This window comes from Nycticebus coucang, chromosome 17 (assembly GCF_027406575.1).
Source record: "Nycticebus coucang isolate mNycCou1 chromosome 17, mNycCou1.pri, whole genome shotgun sequence".
Lineage (NCBI taxonomy): Eukaryota > Metazoa > Chordata > Mammalia > Primates > Lorisidae > Nycticebus > Nycticebus coucang.
In genome coordinates this window covers 9880066-9899630 of record NC_069796.1, presented here as the reverse complement: position 1 = coordinate 9899630, position 19565 = coordinate 9880066, and the positions used below count along the sequence as shown (strand labels likewise).

The 19565-nt window shown below is 37.5% G+C and overlaps 1 protein-coding gene across 1 annotated transcript in view; it reads right to left on the bottom strand.

Moving 5' to 3' along the window:
- The window catches only part of MAN2A1 (mannosidase alpha class 2A member 1), a 214105-nt gene that overhangs the window by 50707 nt on the left and 143833 nt on the right, over window positions 1-19565 (bottom strand). The window contains exons 13-16 of the mRNA XM_053565980.1: window positions 18393-18558; window positions 16214-16432; window positions 15048-15170; window positions 5282-5396 (exon numbers count right to left, since the gene is read on the bottom strand). Coding sequence (XP_053421955.1) covers window positions 5282-5396; window positions 15048-15170; window positions 16214-16432; window positions 18393-18558 — 623 coding nt within the window. The remainder of the gene's footprint in view (window positions 1-5281; window positions 5397-15047; window positions 15171-16213; window positions 16433-18392; window positions 18559-19565) is intronic.

Below are 19565 nucleotides of genomic sequence, written 5' to 3'. Positions count from 1 at the left end.
GCACAGGGGAACAGGAGAGCTTCTGCTCCTACCACCTTCTACCCTCTAGTTCAAGATCAACAAAAAAAACTCCTCAAATAGCCTGTTTGGTAATGTTTAAAGCTTCAACTCAATGAAAGATGATTACATTGCAAGAAAAATTAATTCCCTCCTCTCTTAATCCCCCCCCCCAAGAAAAAGGTTATTTTCTACAAACTTAATAGAAATCATAGAATAGTTCCCAAAAGCATTATTAAATTATGGGTGCTATAAAATGCATTTCTTATTTAACTTGACATAAGGCAAAGAATTATACTTCATTAGAAATCTCTGAATTGCTCTAATCTTGTAGAGCTTTTAAAAATAGTGAGCACAAGATTTCATCTTCTAATTTAATATTTCTAGAAACCTTTTAAATGCGATGTCTGAATGATAATGAAAAGAAAAACACGGTGTTCTTTCAATAGCTTTCAGGCGTCCTCAAACTTTTTAAACAGGGGGCCAGTTCACTGTCCCTCAGACCGCTGGAGGGCCGGACTATGGTTTAAAAAAAAAAACTATGAACAAATTCCTATGCACACTGCACATATCTTTATTTTGAAGTAAAAAAACAAAACGGGAACAAATGCAATCTCATTGCCTCATGTGGCCCATGGGCCGCAGTTTGAGGACCCCTGATGTTAGGAAAGAGGGAAGAGGGAATCTTTCAACAGCACTTCTAATCATTTTTAGAATCTGGACACAATGTACATAGAAAAACTAAAGTTAAATACCAAACCAAAAACAAAAGTAGGGTTGCACTTAATCGGCACAATGGTAAGGTGTGTGCCATACCTCTTGGGGGTGGCACACAATTATAAGAAAGATTCTACCTAACAAATGCAAACATTGCAACCTATTTCATTGTACCCTCAAATTAACCTGAAATTAAAAAAAAAAAAGGTAGGGTTGAACCAAGGCCTCTCTACTCAGTTTGTTTCAAAACCAATAATGATCAGTTTAGATAATTTGGGAGGTATTGCTTGATTTTTAGTCTCAATTTTGTTTTCTCCTGAAGCTTAATTTAGGCAAAAAGGTACTTACTTTAAGAAGAAAAGGGTTAAGAGTAGCTAAAATAGAAACTGAGGAATATAAGAATTTTCTAAATGTTTTCATGACTTTAGTTTCTTGTTTTTTTAAGATTGTTTCAATAATCTGAAGTTAAAAGGTTTAAAAGAGATGTCCAATAAAGACAATTTGTCATATTAATTCATTTTTGTTTCCTTATCTCTTGTTGCTAAGACATAATAAAATCTTTTGTATAATTAACTGGTTTAGCAACCTAATACAATGACAGCATATAATCATAAAACATTAATAGTTTCTCTCCCTCAACCCCCATCTCATCCTGGATTGGAAATCTGGTACTAACAACAAACAGGCTCTATTCATTACTATTACTCTGAATAACCACATCTGGTCAACTTAAAGGGAGAAAATTAGCATACACTCAAAAAATAGTTAATAAGTTAAATTCAAGAATAAATATTTTTGTTATTTAAAAAAATACTATTATTATTCTACTGTATTTTGAAGCTCCTTGAATAACTTTTTATTGTTATTGAGCTCTGCTATCTTTTTTCTCATTATGTCCATATCCAGTTATCTATCCAGATGAACAAAAATCATTTTACAACAAAGATATTTGCACCAGAATGTTTATTGAGCCCAATTCACAATTGCCAAGTATTAGAAGCAGCCTAAATGACCATCTACCCATGAATGAATAAACAAATTATGGTATAAGTATACCGTGGAATACTGTGCAGCCACAAAAAGAGGGAGACTTTATATCTTTTATGTTTACCTGGATGGAGCTGGTATTCTTAGTAAAGTATCTCAAGAATGGAAAAAAATGTATCCAGTGTATTCAATACTATTATAAAACCAATATATAAACACTTACGCGTTTATATGAATGAGAAAATAGGAAGATAGTCCAGAAAGAAAGAAGGGAGAAGAGGAAAAAGAGAGGGGAGGTGGAGGGTGAGTGGAGGGAGGGTATTTGGTGGGATCTCACCTATTGTACACAATGCAAGGGTACATTTCAAAATAACTAAGAGTATATTATAAATGTCGTACCATTAAAATAAGTCAGGTGATGTTAATTAGTTTGATTTAAACATTCTACATTGTATATCAAATCATCACATTGTACTCCATAAATGTATACAGTTATGATTTAACAAAAATTAAGTAAAAAAAATAAAAATAAAATACTAACTAAAAGCCAATCCACAGAAGCTTGGTTGGAAGTTGGCTGAATTTTTCTTTCCATTTAAGAAAAGTAACATTTTGCCTATGTGTTTTAGTCACTCGTCTAGATGCCTGGTTTCTAGGAGGCCAAAGTTTAGAAGGTAAAGAACTTTCAAAAGTTGGCACAGCATAACCAAACCCCAAAATACTGATTACTCTTTCAGATAGTGTGAATACTTATGGAGTCAAACAATCTGAAGACTCCCAGTCTCTCTTACAGGCCTTGATTAGCAATTTCATTCAAACCCAGCGAACTGAGCTTATCTTTTCCTGAGCTTATCTTTTCCGGGGGGGGGGGGGGGAAATGTGTTGAATGGGGCTCAGATGGAAACATAGGAATGTATGCAGTTTGGAAGAAAACATTTCAGAGTATTCTGGTTTCTCCATCTCCTACTCATTAATTTCATCTTGAAAAAAATAAAATAAAATTTAAAAATAAATTTAATGGAGAGAGAAAAAATGATATATATGTCACTTCAAGTTTACATGCTGGTTTCAGGGTTAATCCAGGCAACCACAATGAAACTCATCCCAAGAAGCATCCTAACTTCATATTATACTTATTTATGTCACTTTTTTTTTCAACATGTGCCAGAACACCAAGGAGAAGAAAAGGCTATCTAAAATGGAAACATATGAGAAAGGAAAAGAAAAACTAAAGCACATTAAAGAGGCAGAGAAGCATGCCAGCCACTAGAAAAGGCCCACGACTGGAAGGCCAGAAGCCTGTAAACCACAGTGACCCCTGCTCCTGCTACGGGGCTATTGGTCAGCTATCAGTCAGCTCACTGCCCAGAAGGGGACAAGAGGAGAGGCGAAAGGAAAAATGACAAGCATTTAGTTTTGATGAGTGCAGTTGGTTGGAATAAGTGAACAGGCAAGTCAGATTGTATTAATTTCCAAATCCACCACTGAGATATGACGGCAGGCTAAGCTGCAGCCTCCAGAGCAGGAGGGGCCGTCTACTGTATAGAGCCATCCTGTGATGGGAGAGCCAGCGTGAACTCCGAAGATGCAGCGACATCAATAGACATGATTAAACAAAAGCAAAAGCAAGCAAGCAAATGTGCTTGATGCAGGGGTTAGAATTTTAGGACGAATTGTTTCCACGTTTACTCTTACATGAAACTGATTAAAATCAACTGCAAATCAAACTTGATGACATAGGTCTGCACCCAAGTATGTGCCACACTGTACTCAAGGAAGAACCTTTGCATTAAAACACAATAGGTTTAAGCAAAATTAGGAATAGATAAGCCTATCTTCTGCATAATAATGCTATTTTCTACCCATAAAATGAAACCTTTGGTGACAGCTGTAAATACAACTTTAGAGTTCTCAGGGGTGTTAAATAATAGCTTATGCAAGAATATAAACAGATGGTCAAAAAAAAAAAAAGTTACTGACTTACCAGAGATACTGGGAAACTCAGTAAAAGATTATTTCAGAAACTACATGATTTCCTGGAGGGAGCAAAGTGACTGTAGATAACTGCAAAAGTCATACTTAGGACATGTTAGTGTCTAGTATTATTTTTGCCACCTTTCAAAGACCTTTTACTTCTCTATTCTGCTTATGAATCATGAATCATTCTGAAAACATATCACATCATTACCTAGGAAGTTGGAAAACTACTGAAACTTGAAGTTTTTAAAAAGTTAAATAAAAGCAAAATTAGACTACGAAATTAAACTTCAGCTAAGAAATTCCCTGAACATAGTTCCCTTTGCTTCCCCACAAGACCTGAGGATGAAACAGTGCCTGTCTACACATTTAGACATCCGCTTGTGAAATGCTTTACTTATTACACAAATGGAAATAATATTCTCCCTTTTCCTAATTTTTTCAACTTGGCTAATGAAAAGATAAATTTAAGTAGCATTTTTATAAAGTCCATTTGTAAGTAAGTTAATAACATGGTAAATGACCTGGTTACTAGGATTAATTTGTGGTTAGAAAAGTACCCCATTCTGAAAACACTGAATTCAAAATCAACCAACCTAACTGTGAGTGTGTGAGAGTGTCTGGGAACCAGAGCCCCACCCAGACCCCATGGGGGAGTCAGTACACGAAGTGTTGCTCATTAACAACAGCCTGATTTCAACTCTACCAGGGAGAGGGCTGTCAACAAACAGAACCGGTTCAGACATTTTTCTTTTAAAGTTACACTCCAGTGACATGGGCTGCTATATTATGCTCTACGTCTCCAGAAAGAGGTTGTGCGCCTGTGCTGAGTGTGACAGCCAGCGGGCCACTCACTGAAGGCCGTTGTATATGACGTAATTTCTATCTTACAAAATCTAACAAAACACTGTACTGTTTTCAGGTCTTAGAAGTAATGTTTCTAGTTAAGGAGATCACGAGTAAGATAAATACTCTAACAAAGAGAAGATACACAGAAGAAAAGAGCAGGTATATATGAGGGGTGCCATGTTCTACAACTTTCAAGAGTAAGCATTACACAGCACAGCCTCCATAGCTGACCACTTCCCCACACTGACCGCCTTCCTACACTGCCCACCTCCCCACACTGACAGAATCTTACACTGACCACCTCCCCCACTTCCCCATGCTGACCACCACCCCCACTTCTCCATGCTGACCACCACCCCTACTTCCCTACAATGACCACTTCCTTAAGCTGACCTAATTTTCACAGACCAGACATGTACCGTAGGCCTCGTTCCTTATGTCAACCACCTCCATATGTTGACCAGTTTGTTACAACCCCTGGGATGGTCAACTTACAGAGCTTCTACTGTATTTTAAATCGTACTACAAATACGATGATTGAATTTAGAAACATATCTTCTCCAAGAACCAACTGCTAGCTTACTAAAGATGACACAAGAAATATAAGACTGTGGCTCAAGGAGTGGGGCACCGGTCCTGTATGCCAGAGGTGGCGGGTTCAAGCCCCGGCCAAAAACCACAAAAAAAAAGAAAAAAAAAGAATTCAAGAACCAGCATACACACGTTTCATAACTGCGTTTCTTTTTTTTCTTACCCTGTATATGGTACAGTCGGACTCTATGGATAACATGTTCAAAGGTACAAGTTACTTCGGAATAAATCCTTCCTCGTGTCACTCTGACCAAGGGCAGTACGCTGTAGACATAAGGCTGTGAGGAAGAAATAACATTTTTAAGAAAAATATTTTGGCTTCTAAACTTAAGAAATGTTCATTATAATTTCCAAAAGAGCAAATACATATCACCTAATATTTGCAATTTTAAATAAAAACCAAACCTTATAGGATATCTCCTGCCTTTCTCTCATACGCTAGACATTTCTCCCCACTAAAAATTTCTAATTAAAATCCTTCTATATTGTTCACTCAGTTATTTATTAGAAAGAGCAATTGTTCTACCACAGTGACATTTTCCAGTCAAGTATTTATTACAAACATGGCTCGGTAAGGTTCAAAGTTCGGGACAGATGGCAAGGATGAGTACAGGGAGTCATGTGAGTAAACAGAAAGCAGAGTTCAGAAACGTCGTTTAGTCACAGTGAGGTTTACTAAGCTATAAAACATTCTGCCCTTTCACTTGAAAGAACTAGATGAATATAAAATGGAAGTAAATTTACAAACTTGAAAAAACTACTTAGAAACCACTGGTAGTTTTCATTATTTAGAATCTGAATTCAAGATAATATGGAAATAAAGCATATAATTTAAAGCATTTATGAGAAATTATATTTTTAAAATACTAGATTCTTTAGCTCAACAATTCCACAAAAAGTCAGGTTTGCAACATAAACTGCTTAAGCAATCTAAGATTTTTAGAATTATGCCACTTTCTTCCAAATTCGCCTCTTTGGCAAGAGAAAAATATTCTGGAGTTAACAAAATGCTTAGTAGTCTACAAAGGTCCGGTATGTAATTACAACACTGCTAGAAAGGGAAGGGGAGAGAAACTGGGAGGGTGAGGCCTGAGCTCCTGCCTCGCTTTCGTACGATAGACGCCCTCTTTCCCTGAGATGTTTTTGTTTTCTCTTTGTAAATATATGAAAATTATCTTTAACTTCTGAACTTAGCACTATTTAAAGATAAAATAGTTTCAGAAAATTAATTATAACAGTATCCATGCATAATATCCTATAATGCAGTTACTTTTTTTTTTTTAGCTACAAGAACAGTCTATCAAAATGAAATGTCTGCTCAAAGACAAAAGCTGATGGGAATACACTGAGCACACACATCCCCTGCCCATCCTGGGGTAACTAGTATGAGTGGCAGTTTGCCTTTAATTCCTCACTGATATAAGAAAAACACAAACAAACAACCACCATTAAAAAAAAAAAAATAAGAGTCCTTAGTGTGGCCCACACAATCCCTTACAATCAAACTTCTCAGTAGCACATTTCCCTAAATTGTGGAACAAAAGTAACTTTTTTTCAGGAGACCGGTCTCTAGGCAACAATACAATGAGAATAGTTCACTGATCTTGAGGTGGGGATAAATGTATAAATATGTATGTAATACATGTATTAATGTATTACATTAATAATGTAATAATGTATATTTATTTACATTATAATTTATATTAATTTACATTAATAATGTAAATAAATGTATAAAAATGTATTTATAAATGTATAAAACAAAAGAAGAAACTCGGGGCCTGTGGCTCAGTCGGTGGGGCGCGGGCCCCATGTACCGAGGGTGGCGGGTTCAAACCCGGCCCCGGCTGAACTGCAACCAAAAAATGGCTGGACGTTGTGGCGGGCGCCTGTAGTCCCAGGTGCTTGGGCAGCAGAGGCAGGAGAATGGCTTAAGCCCAGGAGTTGGAGGTTGCTGTCAGCTGTGAGATGCCATGGCCCTCGGTAGAGTGCCATGAAGTGAGACTGTGTCTCTACAAAAATAAAAAAATTTAAAAAAATTAAAAAAAAAAACAGTATAAGAGAAAAATAAAAATGAGACAATGAGGAAAAATTTTGCAACATCCAGGGAAAATGATGGACTTTACCACATATAAAGAGTATTTAGAGATCAATAAGACACAACAATAGAAAAATGATCAAAGAATATAAAAAGGAAACCCACAAAAGAAGTCTGAAAGATAAATCAATGTATAAAAAGAAGTCCAATCTCATGAGTAATTACAAAAATCTTAAAAGGAGGGACTGAGAGCAAGATGGCAGCCGAGTAACAGCTTCCTTGCATCTGGGCACCATGAGTCTGGGGAGATAGGACTCCAGGCATCTCTGGCCGGTGGGATCTGCCTATCATCACCCCTGTGAGGATAGAGGGAGTCAGCGAGAGACTTCTGGAACCCAAGAGGAGGAATAAAACAGTGGAAAAACGGCAAGTGGTCGCGTGTGTTCAATCGGTCTAAACCCACCCGCAACTGTAAGTTCGGTAGCAGCGAGACTGCAAACCGGAAAGGCCTTACCTGTGAATTGTTTTGGTGTCTTTGGACTTGGCACTCAGTTGAAGTGCCTTGGGGAGAGCCTGAGAGGGAGTATGGAGAACTTTGGCCGTTGTCTAGGGCCCCAGTCTGAGCCGCTGAGCCAGACGGAGCTAACAGTGATTGGCTGTGGGCCACAGGGAACCACTGTGAGTGATCTGCCCTGGCAAGCTCCACCCTCGGGGTCCCAGAGCTAGAATCTGGGTGGGTGCTGGTAACCTAGCAACTGAGTAGCCTAAGGGTTGGATCTGAGACGCCTTGCAGCCCTAACCCTCAGGCGCAGAGTGAGACCGGTTTTGGCACACAGGGTAAGTGGATAGCCACTTCGGCAGTGATTCCAGCGACAAGCACTTTCCTGGGAAAGCTTCTGCTCAGCAAGTTTACAAGTTCAAAGTGCCTTTTAGTGGACGGAAGAGAGATTTAGGGTGTCTACCTGCTGGGGTTTGAGAAATCAGCCGCCTCCAGTCGTATCAGAACTGTGATTAACATCTCATACCCCAGAAGACCACGTGTTGCCCAGACAATATTCAACAACATATACATACTGCTTTGTTTTTGGTTGTGTTTTTTTTTTTTTCTTTTGGGTTTGGTTGTTTTTTTGTTTATTTTGATATTGTTGATGTTGTTTTGTTTTTTAATTTCAACCTTTTCCGTACAGATCATTTTTCTTTCTCAATTTTTCTAGTTTAATTATAATTTCCCATTGCTGCCCTTTTCAATAACTAGAACTTCATTTTTGCTAGTGTTTCTACCACTATTATTTGGTTTTTCACCCAATTTTTTCCAGTAAAGTTTTCTGTTTGCTTGTTTTGGTTTGATTTATAGCATTCTTCTCTTTCCTCTCTACTTGGTGGAGGTGCGGTACTGTGTCAGATCAGGTTAGCAAACAGCTGCTGACCTCAAGGGAACCACCCAACTGAGCACCCCCAGAAGGTGGGTTTCTTTAAAGGTAGTGTCAAAGTACCCTACTGTACACCTATATTGCTATGTCTCCCTCTTTCTGTGCCTCTCTTCTTATTGTCAATATTCCTTTTACCCACCCCCTCTCCTTTCCCTATTTTTTGTTTTCTTATCACTTGGTCCTCCTTTCTTTCATCCCTTTCTTGCTCTTCAACCTTCTCATCCTTCTGGTCCTGTACCAAAATGACTCATCGAACCCTTAGTCCACAGGCACGAGAACTTAAAGAGCAAGAGGAAGTGAAAGGAAAATTAGGGCAAGGAAACAGATAAAAGAAATCACTCATGAGAAAGAATCAGCAGAAAACTCCAGGCAACATGAAGAACCAGTCCAGAACAACCCCGCCAAGGGACCATGAGGTAGCTACTCCAGAGGATTCCACCTATAAAGAAATGTTAGGAATGACAGAAAGGGAATTTAGAATACACATGTTGAAAACAATGAAAGAAATGACAGAAACAATGAAGGAAACTGACAATAAAGTGGAAAATAACCAAAAGGAAATCCAAAAACAGAATCAAATAAGAGATGAACGATATGAAGAATATACAAAGGATATAGCAGAGCTGAAGGAAATGAAACAGTCAATTAGGGAACTTAAAGATGCAATGGAAAGTATCAGCAACAGGTTAGATCATGCAGAAGAAAGAATTTCAGAGGTAGAAGACAAAGTTCTTGAGATAACTCAGACAGTAAAAGAGGCAGAAAAGAAGAGAGAGAAAGCACAACGTTCACTGTCAGAATTATGGGACTTTATGAAGTGTTCCAACACACGAGTTATAGCAATCCCAGAAGGGAAGAAGAATGCCCCAGAGGAATGGAAGCCATACTAGAGAATATTATAAAAGAAAATTTCCCAAATATTACCAAAGATTCTGACACACTGCTTTCAGAGGGATATCGGACCCCAGGTCGCCTCAACTCTAACCGAGCTTCTCCAAGACACATTGTGATGAACCTGTCCAAAATCAAGACAAAAGAAAAGATTCTGAAAACTGCCAGGAGTAAGCGCCAGTTGACCTACAGGGGCAAATCCATCAGAGTGACCGCAGACTTCTCTAATGAAACTTTCCAAGCAAGAAGACAATGATCATCTACCTTTAATCTACTGAAACAGAACAATTTCCAGCCCAGAATTCTGTACCCTGCTAAGCTAAGCTTAAAAATTGACGAAGAAATCAAAACATTTACGGATATACAAACACTGAGGAAATTCGCCACAACAAGACCAGTTCTACAGGAAATACTTCAACCTGTTCTGCACACTGACCACCACAAACGATCAGCAGCAAAGTAAGAACTCAGAAATTAAAGGATAGAAACTAACCTCCACACTGATGCAAAAGATAAAACTAAGCAATGGACTCTCACAAAATAAGATGAACAGAATACTACCACACTTATCAATTATCTCAATAAATGTTAGTGGCCTGAATTCCCCAATGAAGAGACACAGATTGGCTGACTGGATTAAAAAACACAAGCCATCCATTTGCTGTCTGCAAGAAACACACCTGGCTTCAAAAGACAAATTAAAGCTCCGAGTCAAGGGTTGGAAGACAATTTTTCAGGCAAATGGAATTCAGAAGAAAAGAGGACTTGCAATCTTATTTTCAGATACATGTGGATTTAAAGCAACTAAAGTCAAAAAAGACAAAGATGGTCACTTTATATGGTCAAGGGAAAAATACGACAAGAAGATGTTTCAATTCTAAATATTTATGCACCCAATTTAAATGCTCCCAGATTCTTGAAACAGACCTTACTCAGTCTGAGCAATATGATATCTGATAATACCATAATAACGGGGGACCTTAACACTCCTCTTACAGAGCTGGACAGATCCTCTAAAAAGAAATTAAACAAAGATTTAAGAGATTTAAATGAGACCCTAGAACAACTGTGCTTGATAGACGCATATAGAACACTTCATCCCAAAGATAAAGAATATACATTCTTCTCATCACACCATGGAACATTCTCCAAAATTGATCATATCCTGGGACACAAAACAAATATCAACAGAATCAAAAGAATTGAAATTTTACCTTGTATCTTCTCAGACCATAAGGCACTAAAGGTGGAACTCAACTCTTACAAAAACGCTTGACCCCACACAAAGGCATGGAAATTTAACAATCTTCTGTTGAATGACAGATGGGTGCAGGAAGAAATAAAACAGGAAATCATTAACTTCCTTGAGCATAACAACAATGAAGACACAAGCTACCAAAACCTGTGGGATACTGCAAAAGCAGTTTTGAAAGGAAAATTCATTCCTTTTGATGCCTACATTCGAAAAACCGAAAGAGAGCACATCAGCAATCTCACAAGCCATCTTATGGAATTGGAAAAAGAAGAACAATCTAAGCCTAAACTCAGTAGAAGAAAAGAAATATCCAAAATCAAATCAGAGATCAATGAAATTGAAAACAAAAGAATCATTCAGAAAATTAATGAAACAAGGAGCTGGTTTTTTGAAAAAAATAAATAAAATAGATAAACCATTGGCCAGACTAACGAGGAATAGAAAAGTAAAATCTCTAGTAACCTCAATCAGAAATGATAAAGGGGAAATAACAACTGATCCCACAGAGATACAAGAGATCATCTCTGAATACTACCAGAAACTCTATGCCCAGAAATTTGACAATGTGAAGGAAATGCATTAATATTTGGAATCAAACCCTCTCCCTAGACTTAGCCAGGAAGAAATAGAGCTCCTCAACAGACCAATTTCAAGCACTGAGATCAAAGAAATAATAAAAAATCTTCCAAACAAAAAATGCCCTGGTCCAGATGGCTTCAACCCAGAACTCTATCAAACCTTCAAGGAAGAGCTTATTCCTGTACTGCAGAAAATATTCCAAAAAATTGAGGAAGGAGGAATCTTCCCCAACACATTCTATGAAGCAAACATCACCCTGATACAAAAACCAGGAAATGACCCAAACAAAAAGGAGAATTTCAGACCAATCTCACTCATGAATATAGATGCAAAAATCCTCAACAAAATTCTAGCCAACAGATTACAGCGTATCATCAAAAAAGTCGTTCATCATGATCAAGTAGGCTTCATTCCAGGGATGCAAGGCTGGTTTAACATATGCAAGTCCATAAACGTTATCCACCATATTAACAGAGGCAAAAATAAAGATGACATGATCCTCTCAATAGATGCAGAAAAAGCATTTGATAAAATCCAGCATCTTTTTCTAATTAGAACACTGAAGAGTATAGGCATAGGTGGCACATTTCTAAAACTGATTGAAGCTATCTATGACAAACCCACAGCCAATATTTTACTGAATGGAGTAAAACTGAAAGCTTTTCCTCTTAGAAGTGGAACCAGACAAGGTTGTCCTCTGTCACCTTTACTATTCAACATAGTGCTGGAAGTTCTAGCCAATACAATTAGGCAAGACAAGGAAATAAAGGGAATCCAAATGGGAGCAGAGGAAGTCAAACTCTCCCTCTTTGCTGACGACATGATCTTATACTTAGAGAACCCCAAAGACTCAACCACAAGACTCCTAGAAGTCATCAAAAAATACAGTAATGTTTCAGGATATAAAATCAATGTCCACAAGTCAGAAGCCTTTGTATACACCAATGACAGTCAAGATGAGAAGCTAATTAAGGACACAACTCCCTTCACCATAGTCTCAAAGAAAATGAAATACCTAGGAATATACCTAACGAAGGAGTTGAAGGACCTCTATGAAGAAAACTATTAAATCCTCAGAAAGGAAATAGCAGAGGATATTAACAAATGGAAGAACATACCATGCTCATGGATGGGAAGACTCGACATTGTTAAAATGTCTATACTTCCCAAAGCAATCTACCTATTCAATGCCATTCCTATCAAAATACCAACATCGTACTTTCAAGATTTGAAGAAAATAATTCTGCGTTTTGTATGGAACTGGAAAAACCCCATATAGCTAAGGCAGTTCTTAGTAATAAAAATAAAGCTGGGGGCATCAGTATACCAGATTTTAGTCTGTACTACAAAGCCATAGTACTCAAGACAGCATGGTAATGGCACAAAAACAGAGACATAGACACTTGGAATAGAATTCAAAACCAAGAAATGAAACTAACATCTTACAACCACCCGATCTTCGATAAACCAAACAAGAACATACCTTGGGGGAAAGACTCCCTATTCAATAAATGGTGTTGGGAGAACTGGATTTCTACGTGTAAAAGACTGAAACTGGACCCACACCTTTCTCCACGTACAAAAATTGATTCAAGATGGATAAAGGACTTAAATTTAAGGCACGAAACAATAAAAATCCTCAAAGAAAGCAGAGGAAAAACACTGGAAGATATTGGCCTGGGGAAAGACTTCATGAAGAAGACTGCCATGGCAATTGCAACAACAACAAAAATAAACAAATAGGACTTCATTAATCTGAAAAGCTTCTGTACAGCTAAGGAGACAACAACCAAAGCAAAGAGACAACCTACACAATGGGAAAGGATATTTGCATATTTTCAATCAGACAAAAGCTTGATAACTAGGATCTATAGAGAACTCAAATTAATCCACATGAAAAAAGCCAACAATCCCATATTATCAATGGGCAAGAGACATGAATAGAATCTTCTCTAAAGATGACAGACGAATGGCTAACAAACACATGAAAAAATGTTCATCATCTCTATATATTAGAGAAATGCAAATCAAAACAACCCTGAGATATCATTTAACCCCAGTGAGAATGGCCCACATCACAGAATCTCAAAACTGCAGATGCTGGCGTGGATGTGGAGAGAAGGGAATACTTTTACACTGCTGGTGGGACTGCAAACTAGTACAACCTTTCTGGAAGGAAGTATGGAGAAACCTCAAAGCACTCAAGCTAGACCTCCCATTTGATCCTGCAATCCCATTACTGGGCATCTACCCAGAAGGAAAGAAATCCTTTTATCATAAGGACACTTGTACTAGACTGTTTATTGCAGCTCAATTTACAATCGCCAAAATGTGGAAACAGCCTAAATGCCCACCAACCCAGGAATGGATTAACAAGCTGTGGTATATGTACACCATGGAATACTATTCAGCCATTAAAAAAAATGGAGACTTCACATCCTTTGTATTAACCTGGATGGAAGTGGAAGACATTATTCTTAGTAAAGCATCACAAGAATGGAGAAGCATGAATCCTATGTACTCAATTTTGATATGAGGACAATTAATGACAGTTATGGTTATGGGGGGGAAACAGAAAGAGGGAAGGAGGGAGGTGGGTGGGGCCTTGGTGTGTGTCACACTTTATGGGGGCAAGACATGATTGCAAGAGGGACTTTACCTAACAATTGCAATCAGTGTAACCTGGCTTATTGTACCCTCAATGAATCCCCAACAATTAAAAAAAAAAATCTTAAAAGGAAAATATTTTTCTATTAATCTATCATTATGTGCAAAACTTTTAATATTGCTAATTCTCAGTACTTGAATTGGTGTATGAGAGAGTTACTCCCTAAAAATGCTGATGGGAGTGAACATGTATGCAGTCTTTCTAGCTGAAGATAAATAGTACAGACCATAAAGCCTTAAAAGGCTTCAGACATTGACACAAAATGAGTCTTCTACAAAGTTATTCTCAGGAAATAATCAGAATCACATAAAAAGAATTCTACAGAAAAGTTTACCACAATGTTACAGAGTGCAAATAATTAGGAGGGAAAAGTACATATACATTAAGGAATTTTTAAACACAGAGTGTGTATTAAAATTGTTTTCCAAAAACATATCAGATTGTAAGCCTTGTTATCAATAAAAAATACATTATGTGCCTACAATAAGACAAGACTTGAGAACGGGGTAAAAGGATATGCATAAAAGGGAGGAAAAAATACGCCAAAATGTTTGCAATGGTTTTCAGGGGGTTGTGCACTAGTTGGTGAATGTCAATGTTTTCTTCATTCATTTTGGCATTTTCAAAATGTGCCAGAATTTGCATATACTACCTTTAGAGTGAAGAATGAAAAAAAAAATTGTTTTTTAAAGTGCTATAGATTAAGCAGAAAAATCACCCAGTGGACAATCTGTTTTTCCCACCTGGCTAGATGTCTGTGTCTGTAGGAACGCTACGATGCGTGCGTCCAACACGCCACAATGCCACTCCCTCTCCCAGGGAAATCAAGCTTCCTTCTATGGATAGCACCTGCTCACTATAGCATCGTAACAGAACTCTGACTCTGGAAAATTATGTGTTTATCTAATTTTCAACCACAAACTGCTAAGGATCAACATGGTGATACAACATTGAAACCTAAAGCTCATCTGTCCGTCATGGAGGGATCAGTGACTAATGAGGAGGCTTGCTCACTGTTTCCCTTAACCTTCTCTCAGTGACTTCCACTGCCACCTCAGCACCACCTACCTTGGCATCACCATCGGGTAAGAAGAGGTAGGCACCACTCTTGTCAATTTTACTTGTTGTCCCATACCATGAAAACTGCACCTTTACTTCATGGTGTTTGCCATCTTCTTTGGCCATCATTTTCTAAAGATGAAAAACATTTTTAAAGCAACTTACTATTAAGATGTTAATTGTGTTGTATCTTGTTCCATGTAAGTGACAATTTTTTAAATAAATTACCTCAGAATAGATTAAAAGAAATATATATATACACATATATGTATATTTGTTGGGGTTTTCTGTTTGTTTGTTTGTTTTGAAACAACAGGTCTTGCTGTTGCGTGGGTAGAGTGGCAAATGTATGAACACAGTACATTTCAACCTTGAACTGCTGGGTTCAAGCTCCTTCAGCCTCAGCCTTCACAGTAGTTGGGACTACAGGTATGTACCATCACATCCAACTCATTTTTAATATTTTTTGTAGAGAAAGGCTGGTCTCAAACTCCTGGTGTCAAATGATTCTCCTGCCTTCGCTTTCCAAAGCTCTATGATCATGGGTGTGAGCCACCACATCTGCTCTGAAAAATACTAATTTAAGCCTCTAAAATTCACAAATCTTGGTTCAATGCCCATATCTTATGCTTTGCTTCAGGATTTAAAACCTTCCCAACAGGAACAAAAGTAAGAATATAACCATCAAGAAACAAAGAAATATATAAATTAGGAGCTCTAGACCCATGCTTCTTGAACTTACTGTAGAAGGAGCAGGCTTGTTATTTCCAATATGCATGAACCAGTATTTTTCCAAAGTATAATAAAAGTAAATTTAAAATTAAACTAAAAAATTAAGTCTAAAGCACCAAATCTTCAAAATTTTTATTACAGAATCAACAGGCATTTTAGTCTGTTAAATACTTTCAAAGTTTCCATAAACACTTCTAAACAGTCATAACTTCCATCGTTACCTCCTGAACCAGTAACAGTCTGTCTAAGGAGCAGCAACACCCACAGAGCACACTTGTGGGCGCCCAGGGGTCAATGCGGGACAAAGAGCTGCTTGTGGACCTTTCACCCAGAGCACTTGGGACAGCCCTACTTAAGACTTTTTTCTTCCTTTGCACAACTAATCTACACATATAGTAAAAGTGACAAACCTTTTAGGAATTTTAGAACTTGTTAGAACATACCTCCAAGAGACCAGATGGAGCAAACCAAAGAGCTATAAAGGAGTTTTCTAGCGTTATAGCTTCTTCAGCATTTTGCTTATTCTTTATATTGAAGATCCCTGTATCTTCTATTTTACCATTATAGAAGACATAATCAGCTAAATGTGAGTTTGAACTTGCTGATTCCAAAATCCTATACACTTTCATTCCCAATGGTGGTACATGTGCTAGAAAAGAGACCTTCAAAAGATAGGGAAGGGAATTTATTAAAGGGATATGTTATCTACCGAAAGGCAAGCCATTTATACTTTTGGTAAAAATAAGAAATTACCATATTTTTTAAAAAGAAAATACAGTTGGCCCTCTGTATTTCCAGGTTCTATATCTGCATATTCAACCAGCCACAGCTCAAACATACAGTAGTTTTTAAAAACTCAATAAAAAGTAAAAATACAACAGCTTAAAACATATAAATTTAAACTGTAACAACTATTTACATTGTCTCAGATGTTATAAGTAGTCTAGAGATTAAAGTGCATGGGAAGATGCTATATGCATAAGTTGATCATATCTCAAACGCATGCACACCCCAAACCTACTGAACACCGGCTTAGCCCAGCCCACCTTAAACGTGCTCATAGCTGGGCAAAATCTTCTAACACAAAGCTTACTGTATCCTAAAGAGTTGAATAACTCAAGTAATTTATTGAATAGTGTACTGAAAGTGAAAAACAGAATAGTTGTATGGGTACAAGAAGTATGGTTCTAATGTATGTATATCACTTCCACACCATCTAAAAATTAAAAAAAAATCATTAAATTGAGCTATCATAAGTGAGGGACCCTCTGTACTATTCTGGATACTGGATTCTGGTGTCCATGGATGAGATGGGGTAGTCAGGAACTGGACCTCTGCAGATGGGGAGGACAGTATAATATTATTTTACAAATGTTTTGATAATTTATGGGTAGAGTATACACGTTACTTCATCCAGAGAACCTAATAACCTCAAGTTGGTAGGATTATCAAAGGCATTAATATTTTGATCTAAAATGTGAGATTATATGACCATGAAGGAAATTCTCTGTGAACACAGGGGTTATTATAAAAAATGATTTTTTCTATTAGAAATCTTTTTGTAATATTATTTCAGTATATAAGAAAATAGTAAACATAACATAAACATGGAACATACCAGTTGAGTCACTAGACAACAACGTGCGAGGCTCAGCAGACACGGACAAGCATGGAGGATGCACACAGCGCAAAACAGGAAGGACTCTGCCTCACAGGAGTTACTGTTCCACTTACCAGAGGGGACGCTTCCCATATAATCTAACCAAAACTGATATGATCTTTTCCTTTCTACCTAACATTTTATGCACATATGAAAGTAGCTACCAATAGCTTTTATTTTTAAGATGGGGTCTCACTATAGTGCCCTGGCTGGTCTCAAACATCTAGGATCAATCCTCTTGCCTCACCCTCTTCCAAGTAGCTGGGACTAAAGGTACCTACCACTGCCCCCCAGCCTATTTTTAAAATTCCTTTTAGAGATGGGAGTCTCACTATATTGTCCAGGCTAGTGTTGAACTCCTAGCCTCAAGGGATCCTCCCCACTTCAGCCTCCCAAGCTGGGATTATAGGCACAAGGCATTGTGCCCAATTTAGCAGTGGCTTTTGAGAAACAGAAGCAATTCTCTTTTAGAATTTCTAGTTTATGGCGGCATCTCCAGAAGTACAGTTTAAATTATACTTCTGACTCTGAAAACTTAACCGTTCTGGTGATACAGGGCTTAGTAAATACTGCTTAAGAAACTTTCACACACAAAAAATATTACTGGAGCACAGATTTTCCACAATGATATCTCAATAGGAGGCACTTTAATTATTCTAGGAAGGCTCTCTTTCATGATATGTGACGTCACCTCTGTAATGAAAAGTTGAAACTTACTGAGAAGGGTGGGATTTCTGTAAATTTCACTATACATATTGATCATTAAATAGAGTTAGACAAAAAATTCAAAATTTTATGAGTCATAATTACTTAATTACTTTAGAATAAAGTTAACAAGACCATACATATTTACAGAAAAGTACGATGTACATACTAACGACACGTACAGACGTACAATGTGAAATACACCCTGGCTGTGCTTGTTTTACAATGCCTCTTTGAGTTCTATGGCCACAGCATACCTCATAGGCTGTTCTGGAAATAGCATTTGCTGCACCCCAAACCGCACTGACTTGGACTTGCACGGGTTGTCCTGAAGCGGAGAGCACTTGCACCGTGGGGGAACTCACATAGACTGAGACGGCGGAGACTCGGTCTTGCTCTAAAGGATTAAATATCACAAGGTACCTGCAAAAACAGCAGCTTCACTATAGCAATCTCAAAATGCTTCTTTCATATTCTTTGTAATACCTGAGTTCATAGATGGTCATAGAGTCAACTGATGGAGAACAATTAAAAGCAATATTCTGGAAGAAATTTTGGAGAACAATTTCATTATAATAAATATCTCACAGTACAAAGGGTGATGAAAGAATGATTCAAAAAACTTTTTAAAAAATGCTTTACAAGTAAAAGACATTAATAAACTTGTACTGAAGTTTTATACAAATCCCAGATGGAGACTTAAATAAATATGGTTTTATTTCATCTGTCTAAAGGAATCAGCTCCATATAACTAATGCCTCTGATCTCTGTCTAATCTCACTGAATAATAAAAAGCCATATTTTGCCTGTTTGCAGTTTACTCACAATTAACTTCAATTAAAAATCTGACATTCATTTTAGACCACTAAAACACAGCAAAAGCTTATGGCAATACAGGCTATGTATGCACAAGTACATTAATTCACACATATGGGGTTGGCCAACTAAGTTCATGAACTCATCCTAGAAAAAGTGCTACATCCCTCATTGCTGACTATCACTATGGTCATCTTTGAAATCCTCCCCTTGGGAAGTTATGCACCAACACCACTGCCTAGTCCACCATCCAAAGCAATTTGGGAACTCTTTCTGGAATGGCCGTCAGGCTATGGTCCTATGAGGTCAGACAATTCAGTTTATGAGCTCGTCCTAGAAAAAGCATACTGTCGGGTGGACTAGGCCCTGGGGTCAATGTATAGCTTCCCAAGCACCTTTTCTAGGATGACTGTGTGAACTCAATTGTTTGACCTAGTATATTTTATATGCAGGGGGTTCTTACTGCTCACAAATTTGATTCTGAAAAAAAAAGTCACTTGAAGTGAGTCCACTTATATCGTAGGGCCCAAATTTTATAATAAATAATGATCAAAAATTTGATTAGGAATTAGTAGTTAAAAAAATAAAAACTATTAAAACAAGTTTAGGCAGTA